This window comes from Tupaia chinensis, unplaced genomic scaffold (assembly GCF_000334495.1).
Source record: "Tupaia chinensis unplaced genomic scaffold, TupChi_1.0 Scaffold000273_1, whole genome shotgun sequence".
NCBI classification, from domain to species: domain Eukaryota; kingdom Metazoa; phylum Chordata; class Mammalia; order Scandentia; family Tupaiidae; genus Tupaia; species Tupaia belangeri.
Genome location: NW_006159755.1, coordinates 1,011,305 through 1,026,863, shown reverse-complemented (window position 1 = coordinate 1,026,863; position 15,559 = coordinate 1,011,305). Strand labels below are relative to the sequence as shown.

The window sequence follows — 15,559 nt, the reverse complement described above, 5'->3', positions numbered from 1 at the left end:
GGAAAGAGGCGTCAAGGACACCAGGGAATTGGCTTGAGTACCTGGAAGGATGAAGTGGCCCCTAATGGAGATGGAGCACCGAGGTGGGGGAGATCAGGAATCCAGGTTGGGGTGTGTGGCATCAATACCTATTTGGCATCAGGTGGATTGACAGGAGGGGACTGGGGGGTGCTGGTGGGGAGTTAGATGTGAGCAGAGCTGTGTCTGACTCAGCCCAGTGAGGGGGCAGGGGCTTGAGGGTATGTGCCAGGGAGAGCCTGGTGGGTAGGGGCTGAAGCTGGCTGAGCAGCAAGGTGAAGAGCCGGCCCTGGAGTCGCAGCATCGTTAGAATTGAGGTACTCAGGGAGCAATCCCGATAGGCAGCAGGTCGTGGTCCACTGATGGGAGCCTGGGGGTGAAATGATCTGATGGCAACAAGGTCTAGGTTATGCTCGTGAGAATGAGAGTCCGAGGGAAGGGTGGGACATGATCATGGGGGAAGGAGGAGGTGAGGGAAGGAAAGCCAGGAGGTTGGAGGCCCTAGGATCTAAGAACGACAGGTGCAGTGGCGGAGAGGGTAGTGGAGAATAGGAGTAACATGCTGCCTCCACAAGGACCATGACCTGGGGTGGAGGGGTCCAAGCCGTGCGGGGGAGGGCTGGCACACCCTGGGAAATGAGACTTAAGGAGGAGAAGGGCATGAGAATGGTCTGAGCAGCAGTAGGAGCAAGAGGATGCCCGCTCTGGCCCTGAGCAGGACAGCAAGGGATTTCTTTTTTCTTTCTTTTTTTTTTTTTTTTAAGAGAGAGATTTTGGCAGCCAGCAGTTAGCATAATGGCTATGTCACTGGACTCCCTCGTAGTTGACCGTGGTTCGCGTCCCGGACCTGGTGGCTTAAAACTCACGCCGGGCACGTGTGGGTGCATGCCCAAGATCCCAAGAGAAGAATGGAGGAGAAGGGATTGCGGCGTTACCATCCCCACTGGGGGGTGATTTCTCGCTTTCTGTCTCTCTGTCTCTCTCTGTCTGGCGAGCGCACGCGCCCTATAGCGAAAACCTCTAAAAAAAATAATAAAAAACAAAGAGAGATTTTTTTGCTAAAAGGTACATGTGCTTGCCAGAGAGACAGAAAGTGAGAAATCACTCACCAGGTGGGATGGCCATGCCGCAATCCCTTCTCTTCCAGTCTCCTCTCGGGATTTTGGGCACACACACACACCCCTGGCATGAGTTTTAAGCTGCCATATCTGACTCAAACACAATCGACTATGGGGCAGTCCAGCAACGTAACCATCACACCATCTGCTGGTCCCCAACACAGGATTTCTTAAACTATTGTTTTTTAAGAGATTTTTGCTATAGGGCATATGTGCTTGCTGGAGAGGGACAGAGAGAGACGGAAAGCAAGAAATCACCCCCCAAAGGGGATGGCCACGCTGCAATCCCTTCTCTTCTCAGAATTTTGGGCGCACACACACGCGTGCCCAGCATGAGTTGCAAGCTGCCAGGTCTGGGACTCAAACTGCAATTGACCATGTGGAGGTCCAGTGCCTTAACCATTACACCACCTGCTGGCCCAGATTTCTTAAACTTTTAATTTAGTTTCTGATGTCTAAAAAGAGATTTCCCCCGCAAAGGTTCACAAGTACAAATGGTTTGCCAGAGCCACAATGGCACCTGACACTCGTCCACTCACTCTTCATAGTCCCTGCCACCTGGCCCCTGCTGATGTGTTCCCTGGGCAGGGACGGCAACCACCTGAAGCTGTGACAGCCCACAGTCCCGTGCCTGGGAGTGGCATGGGAAGGAAGAGGGAGGCAATGCCATGTGCGATGGGAGCAGCAGTCCAGCATCGTCTCTGACCAGACTGCAGGGCCCAGATGCAGTGCTGCCCTGTATGAGAGTATAGACTCACTCTGCCTTAGTCTTGTCTTTTTTATTTTTAAATGGTTATTTATTGGGACCAGCAGTTGGCGTAATGGCTATGTCACTGGACTCCCATGTAGTCAACCACAGTTCGAGTCCCAGACCCAGTGACTTAAACTCACACCGGACGCGTATGCGTGCGTGCCCAACCAACATCCTGAGAAGAGAATGGAGGAGAAGGGATTGCGGAGTGGCGCTCCGGGGGGATGATTTCTGGCTTTCCATCTTTCTGTCTCTCTGTCTTTCTGGCAAGCACATGCACCCTATAGCAAAAACCTCTCCAAAAAAAAGAAAAGATTATTTATTTATCATTATTATTTAATTTGCTGCAGGACACGTATTCTCACCTGAGAGAAGGAGAAAGAGAGAGGGAGAGAGAGAGAGAAAGCAAGCAACCAGGTCTGTACTAATCAACCAAGTGGGAGTCCAGCACTTTAACCACCATACCATCTGCTGGCCCCTGCCTTAATTTCTTTACCTGTGAAACGAGACTAGAAATAGGCCCGCCCCCAGGGTACTAGTGGGCACCTGAGGAGTTGGTAGGAGAAGTGCTTAGGAGCAGTGTCTGGCACAGGGGAAAGACCACATGAGTGTTTGCTATTGTTTGTTTTTACTAGGATGTTTCTGCTTGCTGGAGAGAGACAGAGAGAGAGAGGGAGCGAGAGTGAGAAATCACCCCTGGGGGGATGGTCACACTGCAATCCTTTCTTCATTCTCCTCTCAGGATTTTGGGCATGCACGCAAATGCGCCTGGTGTATTTTTCAAGCTGCCAGGTCTGAACTTGAACTGTGCAGCCAGCCATGTGGGATACAGCCACATTAACCTCTGTGCCATCTGCTGGCCCATTATTAATATTGTCGTATGAGTCTGGCCAGGCTCTGAGCAGCTGGAGGGTGCTTCTGCCCATGCGTTCAGTGGGATAGAGACCTACATATCCTATTCTCTCCTGATGGCAGACAATTGATATATAGGTTAGAATCAAAACATAAGGGCCTTGGGGCTGGCAAATGGCACTGCAGTTGGGGCGCTGGACTCCCACATGCTGACCATGGTTCAAGTCCTGGACCTGGCAACTTGCATTCTCACTTTTGCTTTCTCTCTCTCCATTTCTGTCTCTCTCTGGTCAAATTTAAAATAATAAATATAAATAAATAAATAAATTAATTTAAAAAAGGGGCCTTGAAGGCCACACCAAGGAGTTTGGACTTTATAGGGGACCCTTGAAGGCTCAAGACAGAAGATGGATATGGTTGGGCTTTAAAACAGAGGTTGGCAGGGGACTAGCAGATGGTGTAATGATTACATCACTGGACTCCCACATAGTCGACCATGGTTTGAGTCCCAGACATGGTGACTTAAACTCAAGCGATGTGCATGTGTGCCCAAAATTCTGAGAGTAGAATGGAGGAGAAGGGATTGCAGCATGGCCAAACCCCCTGGGGGGTGATTTCTCACTTTCTGTCTCTCTATCTCTCAGATGAGCACATGTGCCTTATAGCAATAATCTCTTTTTTAAAAAAGGAGGTTGGCAAACCATAGACATAGGCTTAATCCCCCTATTTTTTAGAGAGAAAGAGATTTTTGCAATAGGGCACATGCACTCCTCAGAGAGACAAAGAGACAGAAAGCGGCCACACTATAATCCCTTCTCCTCCAGTCTCCTCTTGGGATTTTGAGCACACACACACAGGCATACACACACACACACACACACACACACACACACACACACCTGGTGTGCGTTTCAAGCCACCAGGTCTGTGACTTGAACCACGGTTAACTACATGGGAGTCCAGTACTTTAACCACTACACAACCTGCTGGTGCCTTTTTCATTTTTCTTTATTCATGATGGAACACATGCACACACACATGAGGGTGAGAGAGAGATGAAAACCCTCCACTGCATCTGGTCATACTATAATTTTTTTTGAATAATTCTTAATTTTAGGGTCAGCAGGTGGCAGGTGGTTAAGGTGCTGGACACTCCCACATGGCTGACCATAGTTCAAGTCCTGGACCTGGTGGCTTTATTTCTCGCTTTCCCTCTCTCTCTCTCTCTCTCTCTGGTCAAATTAAAATAAATGAATGAATAAATAAAATTAAATAAATAATTCTTTTTTTAAAAAAATTCTTAATTTTATTCATCATCATCATTATTACTTTTTAAATTTGACCTGTCAGCCTCCTCATCTGTAAATATGTAGTTTCAATGTCCCTATGAGTCCCTGTGAGGACTTTTCCTACTCAAATATTTGCAATTTTTAAAAATTGGAGGGCCAGCAGGTTGTGTGGTAGTTAAGGCACTATATTCCACATGGTCATCTGTGTGATTTGAGTTCTGGTCCCAGGGGCTTAAAAAACATGCCGGGCACATGTATGTTCATACCCAAAATCCTGAGACAAGAATGGAGGAGAGAGGATTGTGGCATGGCCATCCCCCTTGAGGAGGAGATATTTCTCACTTTCCCTCTCTCTGGCAAACACATGCACCTTATAGCAAAATAAATAAATAAAATAAAAATAAAAAATTTGACCCAGTGTAGAGAGGGAAAGTGAGAAAGCAAGCCACCAAATCTGAAACTCGAACTGTGGCCGGCCATGTGAGAGTCCAGCACTTTAACCACCACACCATCTGCCGGTCCTACCACAATGTCTTTCCTTCAGTCCTCCAGTCTATCAGAATATGAGCACAAGCACATATACCTGGTATGTTTCTTTTTTTAAAAAAAATTATTTATTTATTTTTAAATTTGACCAGAGAGATACACACATAGAGAGAGAGGGAAAGTGAGAAAGCCACCAGGTCTGGGACTCGAACCGTGGTCGGCCATGTGGGAGTGTCCAGCGCCTTAACCACCACGCCACTTGCTGGTCCCTACCCGGTATGTTTCAGGGTGACAAGGCCAGGGATTGGAACCACGGTTGGCGTGTGGGATCTGGTGTTTCTTGAGCATCACATTACCACTTCATCACACAGAGCCAGCTCTAAAGTTGTTCATGTCCTCCATGACTGAGATAGAAGAAACCGGGTACTCCCAGCAAAGTCCCCAAGCCCCAATCCCAGTCACAACCAGCCTGGATCACAAGTGCCCATGTACTCTGTGTGCTTGGGGTGGGGAGGTCCTGTGTCACAAACCTAGGACCTCTCCCATGTATTAATAGAGCCACCTCCATGATGCTGTACCACTGTCTGGTCCCAGTCCCTCTGTTTTCGTACACCCCATGAGCTAAGAGTTTTTCTTTTAATGTTCATTTTCTGTGAACTATTTTTTAATAATTAATTTTATTCATTTATTCTTTAAAATTTTATTTTATTATTATTTTTCATTTGACAAGAGAGAGAAAGAGAAAATGAGAAAGCAAGCCACAAAGTCCGGGATTCAAACCACAGTCAGCCATGTGTGAGTCCAGCACCTTAACCACCACCTGCCGGCCCTCATTTATTTATTTTAATTTGATCAGAAAGGGAGCGCGAGAGAAAGTCGTCAGGTCCGGGACTCAAACTGTGGTCATCCATGTGGGAGTGTCCAATGCCTTAACCACCACACCACCTGCTGGTCCCACAATTTTTTTTCTTGAGAGATTTTTCCTATAGGGCACATGAACTTGCCAGAGAGACAGAAAGGTAGAAATCATCCTCCCATCCCCCAGGGGGGATGGCCACACCACAATCCCTTCTCCTCCATTCTCCTCTCAGGATCTTGGGCACACACACACATGCCCAGTGTAAGTTTCAAGACGCCAGGTCTGGGATTCTAACTGCTGTTGACCATGTGGGAGTTTAGTACCTTGACCACTATGCCACCTGATGGCCCCCACAATGTTTTTTCTTTCAATTATTTTATTTAACTTTATTTATCCATGTATTTATTTATTTTAATTTGACCAGAGAGAGACAGAATGTGACAAAGAGAAACTGAGAAAGCAAGCCACCAGGTCTAGGATTCAAACCACAGTTGGCCATATGGGAGTCCAGCACCCTTAACCAATACGCCACCTGCCAGCCCCCCAAAAATGGTTTTTCTTTTTTTTTTCTTTTTCTGTTTTACTTTTTGCTATAGGGCACATACACTTACTGGAGAAAGACAAGAGAGAGAAAGAGGGAAAATAGAAAGCCCCCTCCAGGGGGGTTGACACGCCACCATCCCCTTTCCTCCATTCTCCCCTCAGGATTTCTGCCAAAAGAAAGTATTTTGGGGCCAGCAGGTGGCATGGTAGTTAAGGTGCTGGACACTCCCATGTGACCAACCATGGTTTGAGTCTTGGACCTGGTGGCTTGCTTTCTCACTTTTTCTCTCTCTCTCTCTCTCTGGTCAAATTAAAATAAATTAACAAAATTAAATTTAAACAAACAGTATTTTTGTAATACATGAAAAATAACGTGAAATTCTCGTTTCAGTGTCCCTACAGAAAGTATTAGAGGCCAGCCATCGGCATGGTGGTTAAGGCAGCTAGATCCCACATGACCACTTCACAGTTTGAATCCTAGACCAGCTCGAAAAACATGCTAGGTGTGTGTGCGCACAAACCCAAAATCCAGAGAAGAGAATGGAGAAGGGATTGTGGCATGGCCATCCTCCCTGAGGGTGATTTCTCACTTTCCTTCTCTGTCTCTCTCTAGCAAGTAGACACACCCTATAGCAAATTTAAAAGGAAAAAAGTATCAGTAGGACACAGCAATGTACATTAATATTTTCATTGTTTATGGCTCTTTTTTAAAGAATTATTTCATTGGTTATTTTTAATTTGACCAGAGAGAGAGAGCAAGAAAGGGAAGGTGAGAAAGGAAGCCACCAGGTTCAGGACTCAAACCGCAGTCAACTCTGTGAGAGTCCACGCCTTAACCACCACGCCACCTACCGGCCCATTTATGGCTTCTTTCAAACCTTGACCACAAAGTTGAGTCGTTGTCACAGACATTATGTGGCCTGCTACACCTAAAATATTAACTACCTGGCCCTTTATAAAAAAATATCCACTGGCCAGTGGCATAGTAATAAGGCAGCTAGATCCCACATGGCCAATCACATGGTTCAATCCCAGACCCAGTGGCTTGAAAAACACTCTAGGTGTGCATGTGTCCCCAATAGAGAATGGAGAAGGGATTGCAGCATGACCATTCCTCATGGGGTTGCTTTCTCCTCTCCCTCTCTTCCTGGTGAGTGCACATATCCTCAAACATAAAAAAGTAAAAAAAGAAAACATTTGCCAACCCGTTTTAGAGTGTTTTCTGCTTCAAAACAGGCCGAAACACCCTTTCAATAAGTGTGCAGGGATACTCAGGGAAGCATGAACGAGACATGTTCAGCCCCACCCACTTACACAGAAGCCCAGCTGGTAAAGAACTAAGTAAGGCTGGAAGCATGCCTCTGGGCTTGGAGGCTTCCAGCCCCTTGCGAGGGCAGCATGAGTGGCAGGTCTGGGCACCCAGCCATGCCCACACCCAGAGAACAGCCTCACCTCTTCCCGTACCCAGGAGAGCCTGGCCCAGACTCCACCCCACCTGCCCCCTTCCCTCAGAAACTTCACAGGAAATCCCCCAGGTTTTTTCCAGTAAATAGGATACTTTTAAAAATTCAGTTAACGGGACCAGCAGATAGCATAATGGTTTTGTTGCTGGACTCCCTTGTAATCAACTGTGGTTCAAGTCCTGGACCTAGTGGCTTAAAACTCATGCCAGGCATGTGTGTGCGTGCCCCCAAATCCCAAGAGGAGTGGAGCAGGAAGGATTGGAGTTTGACCATCTCCCCTGGGGAGTGATTTCTTGCTTTCTGTCTATCTCTGTCTCTCTGATGAGTGCATGTGCTCTGTAGCAAAAATCTAACAAATAAATGAATAATTAAACGTTCAGTTTACATTAATGAGTGTCATTTTAATGGCTAGCTTGGCATTGCTAAATCCTTGGCTTTAGTGAAAATCTCCACCCCAAAGGATAGGCTGCTAGCAGAGCTGATGCTAGCAAAAGACCCTGTGGGGGGAACCAGCAGATGGTGTAATGGTTACATCACTGAACTCCCATGTAGTCGACTGCAGTTCAAGTCCCAGGTCTGTTGGCTTAAAACTCACACCAGGGGGAACCAGCAGTTAGTGTAATGGCTATGTCACTGGACTCCCATGTAGTCAACCAGTTCGCATCCCGTACCCGGTGGCTTAAAACTGACGCCGGGCGCGTGTGCATGCGTGCCCAAGATCCCAAGAGGAGAATGGAGGAGAAGGGATTGCCGGCATGGCCATCCCTGCTGGGGGGTGATTTCTCGCTTTCTGTCTCTATGTCTCTCTCTGTCTGGCAAGCGCACGCGCCCTATAATGAAAAAACCTCTCAAAAAAAACCCAAAAAACAAAAAAACTCACACCAGGCATGTATGCATGTGTGCCCAGAATCCTAGAAGGAGAATAGAAATGGGATTGCAGAGTGGCCAACCTCCCTGGGAGGTGATTTCTCAATTTTCTGTCTCTCCAGTGATTGCATGCATCCTACAATAAAAATCTCTTTAAAAAAAAAGGGGGGGAGGGGAGAGGCAGGAGGGCCAGAAGGTGGCATGGTGGTTAAGGGCACTAGATTCCCACATGGCCGACCACGGTTCATGTCCCAGACGTGGCAGCTTGCTTTCTGTCTCTATCACTCTGTCCTTCTCTGGTCAAATTAAAAGAAAAATAAATAAATAAATAAATAAAGTTAAAATAAAATAATTCTTAAAAACAGAACAAAAAGCCCTGAAGGCCCACCTGCCCCAGCCTGGCCCTCAAGGCAGCCCAGGGTAAAGCTGGCGAGTGTGGAGCGCGGGAGTTCACACACAGCCCTGGAGCCGGGCTGGTTGGATGGCTCACTTTCTTGCTGTGTGACCTTAGGCAAATTTTTTACCTTCTGTGTTTAGGTCCTTTCTCCATGAAACAGGGACTATGCAGAATCTCATTGATAGAGAGGACGAAATGAGTTAATACAGGGAAAGTGCTTCTAACCTGACCCAGCCAGTGCTCTCGTATGTGTTCTGATCCCTGGGCAAGGGGCAGTCTGCAGACCAAGTGCCCAAGTCCTCATTCACCATCTGACTGTGGGCCCTGGATCTCCCAGAGCTAGTAAAGAAGATTTTTGCTCTATAGTAAAACCCTAGGTTCCTCTGAGGGAGGAGGAGACATCCTCCATCTCCCCCTTACTCAAAACCTGGCCTAGGGCTGGCAGGTGATGTAGTGGTTGAAGGTGCTGGAGTCTCACATGGCTAACCGTGGTTCGAGTCCTGGACCTGGCGGCTCGCTTTCTCACTTCCCTTTTCTCTGTTTCTTTCTGGTCAAATTACAAAATAACAAATAGAATTAAATGATTCTTAAAAAAAAAAAAAAAAAAAAAAAAAAAAACATCCTAAATCTTACCTCCTCCAGAAGCCTTCCCTGATAGACACACCTGGCTGTGAACACTGAGTGTGCTTCACGGCCTCTCTCTGTTACTTAGCTCTGAGCTTTTTGCTCCTGGGAGTAGTTCTAGGTCTTTGTTGGTCTGGGTAGAGGGGTGCATTGGCAGGAGCCAGGAGATGGCAATGCAGCACACAGATCAGACAAAGGCAGGAGGGTGCTCTGAATAAGGACCCACACACAGTATATAGCACCCTGGCAGCTTAAGAAGCACTTTCACTCTTCCTCTCAGGTGACCTTTACACCCCACCAGGAGCAGGATATCCCTTCCTAAGTGAGAAGGCAGGCTGAGCCAAAGGGTGGCTGGACAAGGAGCCGGACACAGAATCACTGCACCCAGGATTCCACCGGCCCTGTAGGGGCTTCCAGCCTCAGGATCCCACAGCTCTGGGACCTAGGCCAGTCTTAATCTCTCTAGGCTCTGTCTTCTCATCTGTAAAATGTATACGACATTAGGACTCAGTCTCTGGCGAGGTTGGAGGGGGGTAATGAGGGAATGCCCAAAGCAAACTCACACTAGCAAGTACTCCATAAATGTTACTGAAAAGTCAAAGGTAGTTGGGCTGGGGCCAGCAGATGGCGTAGTGTTCCATCAAGGGATTCACACATGGCTGACCATGGTTCCAGTACCTGGTTTCAGTGACCTGAAACTCATGCCAAGCATGTGTGCATGTACACTCAAAATCCCAAGAGGAGAACGGAGAAGGGATTGCAGTGTGGCCATCACCACTGGGGAATGACTTCTTGCTCTCTCTCTCTCTTTCTCTGGCAAGTGCATTGCCCTATAGCAAAAATCTCTCTCAAAAAAAAAAAAATTGGGGTCAACAGATGTGGGATTAAGGCAGCTGGATCCCACAGAGCCAACTGCATAGTTGAGCCCCAGACCTGGCAGCTTGAAAATCTCTCCAGGCGTGTGTGCCTGCATGCTCAAAATCCTGAGAATGAAACATGGCCATCCCCCCTAAGGGGTGACTTTTCATTTTCTCTTTCTGATGGGAGAAAAAAAAAAAAAAAGCAACAGACATTTTCTTCAAAGCTTGGTGCTATTAGACCAGCAGATAGCATAATGGTTATGTCGCTGAACTCCCATGTAGCCCACCATGGTTTGAGTCCCAGACCCGGTGGCTTAAACTCAAGCCGGGCGCGTGTGCATGTGTGCCCAAGATCCCGAGAGGAGAATGGAGGAGAAGGGATTGTGGTGTGGCCATCTCCCCTCCCCCCACCCGGGGGTGAGTTCTCGCTGTCTTTCTGGCAAGCCTATAAAAAACCCCTCCAGTTAGTGCTGAGAGTTGCTGACAAGTTCTTGTCCTCCAGGGGCCCCTCCAGGTCACCTGCAGAGGCGGAGTTCAGTTTTGAGACCTGAGGAAAGTAACTTCCTTGTCCAAGGGACTAGTCTCCTCTGCTGTGGAATGGAGATAATGAAAAAACTCCCAACCCAGGGGTTGCTGAGAGGTCCTATAAAGGTCTGTAGTAACTTAACTACTTATTTTTTTAATAATTATTTTATTTAACTTTATTTATCTACTTATTTCAATTTGACCAGAGAGGGGCAGAGTGAGAGCGAGAGAAAGAGGAAAGTGAGAAAGTAAGCTGCCAGGTCCAGGACTCGAACTGTGGTCAGATGTGTGGGAGTCTAGCGTCTCCAACCATCATGCCACCTGCTGACCCCAGTTACTTATTTTTTTAAGAGAGATTTTTTTGCTATAGGGCACAGCATACTCCCTGGAGAGACAGAAAGCCAAAAATCACCCTCCATGGGGATGGCCACGCTTTTATCCCTTCTCCTTCAGTCTCCTCTCAGGATATTGGGCACACAGGCACACAGGCCTGGTGTGTTTTAAACAGCCAGGTCTGGGACTCGAACCACACTCAGCCACATGGGAGTCCAGTGACGCAACCACTACACTATCGGCTGGTCCCACTTTTTTTTTAAGGTACATGTGCTCACCACAGAGAAATCACCCCCTGGGGGGATGGCCATACCACCATCCCTTCTCCAGTCTCCTCAAGATTTGAGCACAGAGGCACAAGAACCTGGTATGATTTCCAAGCCACTGGGTCTAGGACTTTTTTGGGGAGAGGTTTTTGCTATGGTGCGCGTGCGCTTGTCAGATGGACAGAGAGAGACAGAGAGACAGAAAGCGAGAAATCACCCCCCAGGGGGGGATGACCATGCTGCAATCCCTTCTCCTCCATTACCCTCTCAGGATCTTGGGCACGCACGCACACGCGCCCGGCATGAGATTTAAGCCACCAGTCCAGGACGCGAACCGCGGTAGACTATGGGAGTCCAGCGACATAGCCATTATGCTAACTGCTGGTCCCTGGTCTAGGGCTCTTGACTGTGAAGTCAGTCATGTGGGATCCAGCCACCTTAATTTCCAAGCCATCTGCTGGCCCTTTAAGTATTATTTCTCGGGCTCTTATTTTGTGCCAGACACAGTGGAAAGTCACTAAGATCGTCCTCCATTGTTGGCACGCAGTAAGGATTTGTGGGGTTAGTAAGTCCACTCTTCACAAAGGCTTCCAGAAGCGCCCCTCGATTTACAGGCGGAAACTACAATGGACTCCTACACGTGGGCTGGTGTGCGGTGGTAAGGTGGAAGTTTCAGCAGGGCTGGCTGTAGAAGAGCTGAGCTTCACGTTGCCCCACCTCCCCTGCAGGCGCCGTGGCTGCGGAGACGCGGAGTCGCCACAGTTCATACCCCGCAGGGAACGAGGAGGATGAGGGGTTGGAGGAGGAACCCAGCCCCTTCCGGGGCCGCTCGCGCTCGGCGCCCCCCAACCTCTGGGCTGCACAGCGCTATGGCCGCGAGCTCCGGAGGATGAGCGACGAGTTCGAGGACTCCTTCAAGGTGAGTGCCGGGACCTGTAATACCAGCCCGCCTCCCACTGGTCTGACCCTTCGGTGTTCCGGGGCTTGCCCAGATCTGTAGCCGGGGACCTTTCCCCTCCCGCTAGCCTGTCTCTTCCGAGTCCCAGAGCATGTCGGCAGCTGTAGTTCCAGGACCACTTCTCTCCCACCGGACTGCCCCCTCCGTGTCCCAGGGCCCCTCTCCTCCCATAGGCCGGTCCTTCCGAGTCTCAGCGCATGTCGGTTTCTGTAGTTCCAGGACCAGCCCCACGCCCCGCCATCAATCTGCTCCTTCCAAGTCTCAGGACATGCCGAGATCTGGAGTCCGGACCCTCCTCCAGGTCGGAGCCACTAGGTTCCTCAAATCCAGGCATGGGGGCGTCTGTTTTTCCGGCCGGTCCGGTCCCTTTCGGTCATGGGGGTTAGGCAGCCCTAACTTTGGAGCTTCTTCTCTTCATTCTTGAATTGCGGTCCCATCTTCTGCAGATCTCGGACTCTGGCGCTTCCATGGAGTTCTCTTATCTTACCCCGCCCTCCACACCAGCCTTCTGGGAGCCAACCGCCACCCAGCTCCCTGACCACCGAGTTTAGGAGTGCCCGGCCCTGGTCTTTTATCTTCTCTCCCCGGATCTCAGGGGCGGGAGTCCGGAAGTGGAGGGGCGTGGCTCGAGCCGCCAGGCTGCGCTAACTGGTTTAACCCTTTCCTCCCCCAACCCAAAGGGACTTCCTCGCCCGAAGAGCGCGGGCACAGCGACGCAGATGCGGCAGAGCTCGAGCTGGACGCGCATCTTCCAGTCCTGGTGGGATCGAAATTTGGGGAGAGGAGGCTCCGTTCCCTCCCAGTGACCTCTCGTCCCACATTCCCGAGACCCCACCCGCTCCCGCCGCCGTTGGCGGCCATCTTGGGTGTGGGCGGAAGTCTTTTCCGCAGTCCTGTGCAAAAAGGGTCTGTTCTGTCCCTTTCGGAGAAAGGCGGTCTGACCTAGAACCCGATTCCCTTCCGGCGCGAGCGAGAGCCACAGAGGGTTCGACCCCATCGGAAGTTCGGAAGTTTTTCTGGCCCTAGCCGCCGGAAGTGGCTCGGTCTCCCCTCCTTGCGGATGCGCCGAGTTGCGATCCGGGATTAACCATTATTTCACCAGAACCCCCTGCCCCGCTGTGACGCTGCGGGCCGACGCTCGCGACCAGATATGCTAATAAAGCCCGTGTCTGTGCCGCCGAGTGTCCTCTGCCCGTCGCTTGGGGCTAGCGTTTGGCTTATGCACAAGGGAAACCGAGGCTCTTGAGTGACATCGGGGAGGGAGACCTGGAAGGGGCCAGGGTGGCAGGCGGAGCCAGAGCGGCTCGGCCTCGGGGGCGGAGTGCAGCTGGCTGCGGGACCGCCAAGTCCTTATCTCTAATGTGTTAATTGGGCGCCGCGGCCCAGCCGGCCGCCCGCGAGGGGCCCGGCCGGGGGGGGGGAGTCCAGCGGGCTGCGGGCCCGCCAAGTCCTTATCTCTAATGTGTTAATTGGGAGCCGCGGCCCAGCCGGCCGCCGGCATTCCGCGTCCTGCAAACCGTGCCGCTGTTCCCCAGGGAGGGTCATTTGTTCCTATTTGGGTCAGTCCTTCCGAACAGCTACTGTGTGGCCGGCCCGGGGCCAGCATTGCTCCGGGACTGGCTGGACGCACAGGGAGGGGGAAGGAGCAGCGTGATCACTAGGGAACCAAGACGCTTCACACAAGGTCTGGGAGCAAGCTCCGGCCTCAGTTCAAAGAGATTTATTAGCGCCCCCTATAGCCCAGGCCAGTGCTTTGTGCTGGATAGAGATGAATTTCGCCTCAGCCCCTGCTTGGTGAAGCCTCCTGGTGGCAATCGCCTGCCACTCAGGATGGGATGCTGCAACAGAGGGGCCAGAGCCAGGGTGAGGGCGGCTCTCTCCGCAGAGGAGTTAGGGAGGGCTGCAGGGAGGAGGCAGGTTAGAGCTGAGACTTGAAGGTGGGGGGAGCTCTCCTTCCTGGGATGGGGTAGTGGACCTAAGGCAAGTTGGGGGAGCAGTAGAAGCCAGGCTTTGAATGCCACACCCAGAGTTTAGAGTGGGCTGACTGAGGACGCATGGCAGGGACGTGTAGTGTTTCTGTTTCAGGGCCAGGGGTCAGGAAGATGAGAGTTGGACTGGCCAGGGAATACAGGAGAGTGGCAGACTAGGGGATAGGCCGGGAGCAGCATACTGACCCTGAGGGAGGAAGGCCAGGACAGAGGTCTCCCCAACCCCAGGAAGGCCCTACTCCACTTCCCCACCCCATCTGCCTGAGGCTGCAACAAAAACAAAGCAAAGCAAACACTCAATTGGCAGGAGATAAGCTCAGATAAGAGGCTGCCTTCCTCCAGAGGAGGGAGGCAACTGCAGGGAAGGGCCAGGAAGCTGGAAGAGGCCTTGAAGAGATGCCAGCCTAACCCTGCTGCACAGCCCAGCTACACGCTCCCTGCCGGCCCCGAGGCAGGGAGCAGGTCCACTAGGCTGGCCGGAGAGTCTGCCACAGAGGGTCCAGGCCGCCCTGCTCCAGGCCAGGACGTCTTGGCTTAGCTGTGACCTGGTGCACGTGACTTCCGCTCTGAGCCTCAGTTTCTTCGTCTGTAAAACAGGCATAACATCTCCCTCACAGGGATGAGGGTGCTGGGTGTCCCAGCCTGTGACTGACAGCTTGCCTTCCCCCAGGGGTCACTGGCACGTCCACTCCTCACCTGTTGCTGCAAGCCTGGGGCCCCTGATGTTGGAAGGGTCCATGCTGCCCAGCTCCACCCCAGCCCCGACAGCCTGTCCCCTGATACTGTCAGCTGCCTGAGCAGCGCCAGAGTCGGCCTGGCGGAAGATGCTGGGTGCTCGGGTCGTATCAGACAACAGGAAGGGGGGGCAGGGAAGGCTTCCTGAGGCAGAGGCCTGAGCCTGTGTTGGGGGGAGTAGGGAGGGGACAGAGAGAGGCTAGGAAGGGGAAAGTAATGTGAGGGGGAGTCGGGCAGAGGACACAGAGGCAAGGAAAGCCAAGTCTCCTGTGTGGGTGAGGACGGTTGTCCCCAGAGAGAGCTGTGGGCCTGGGCACAGTTAGATCCAGGAGCTCTTCCAAGAGGCCCAGCCTCAGCCCCACCAAACTCCCATAGTCTGTTTTCTAGATGAGGAACTGACACTCCAGAGCCAGACTGTGGCCCCGTCCTCTCACCCCAAACCACACTGCACACAGGCTCCCTAAAATCCACTTTTATTCATGTAAAAAAAAAAAAAATCCCCACAGATCAGAGAAAGAAGGTGCCCCCTGTTTCCCACAGCGCCAGTCTCCCCCCAGTGCTCCCTGGGAGGTGGAGACAACAGCCACTCTGAGGTGTGGGCACTGGGGAGTGAGGCGCCGACCCAGA

At 51.0% G+C, this 15,559-nt stretch overlaps 2 protein-coding genes across 8 annotated transcripts in view; one reads left to right on the top strand and one right to left on the bottom strand.

The window, feature by feature from the left end:
• The window catches only part of BAD (BCL2 associated agonist of cell death), a 17,633-nt gene extending 4,248 nt beyond the window's left edge, over positions 1-13,385 (top strand). For 4 of the 7 annotated variants that reach the window (XM_027772397.1, XM_006149835.2, XM_027772396.1 and 1 more), the window contains exons 3-5: positions 11,980-12,170; positions 12,423-12,510; positions 12,890-13,385. In XM_027772397.1, coding sequence (XP_027628198.1) covers positions 11,980-12,170; positions 12,423-12,510; positions 12,890-13,155 — 545 coding nt within the window. In that variant the 3' untranslated portion in view covers positions 13,156-13,385. The other 3 variants (XM_006149836.3, XM_014588339.2, XM_006149834.2) reach the window with 2 other exon arrangements.
• Positions 13,386-13,913: 528 nt separating this feature from the next.
• The window catches only part of PLCB3 (phospholipase C beta 3), a gene marked incomplete at its 5' end in the record, with an annotated part of 19,082 nt that continues 17,436 nt past the window's right edge, over positions 13,914-15,559 (bottom strand). The window contains 1 exon segment of the mRNA XM_006149936.2: positions 13,914-14,783.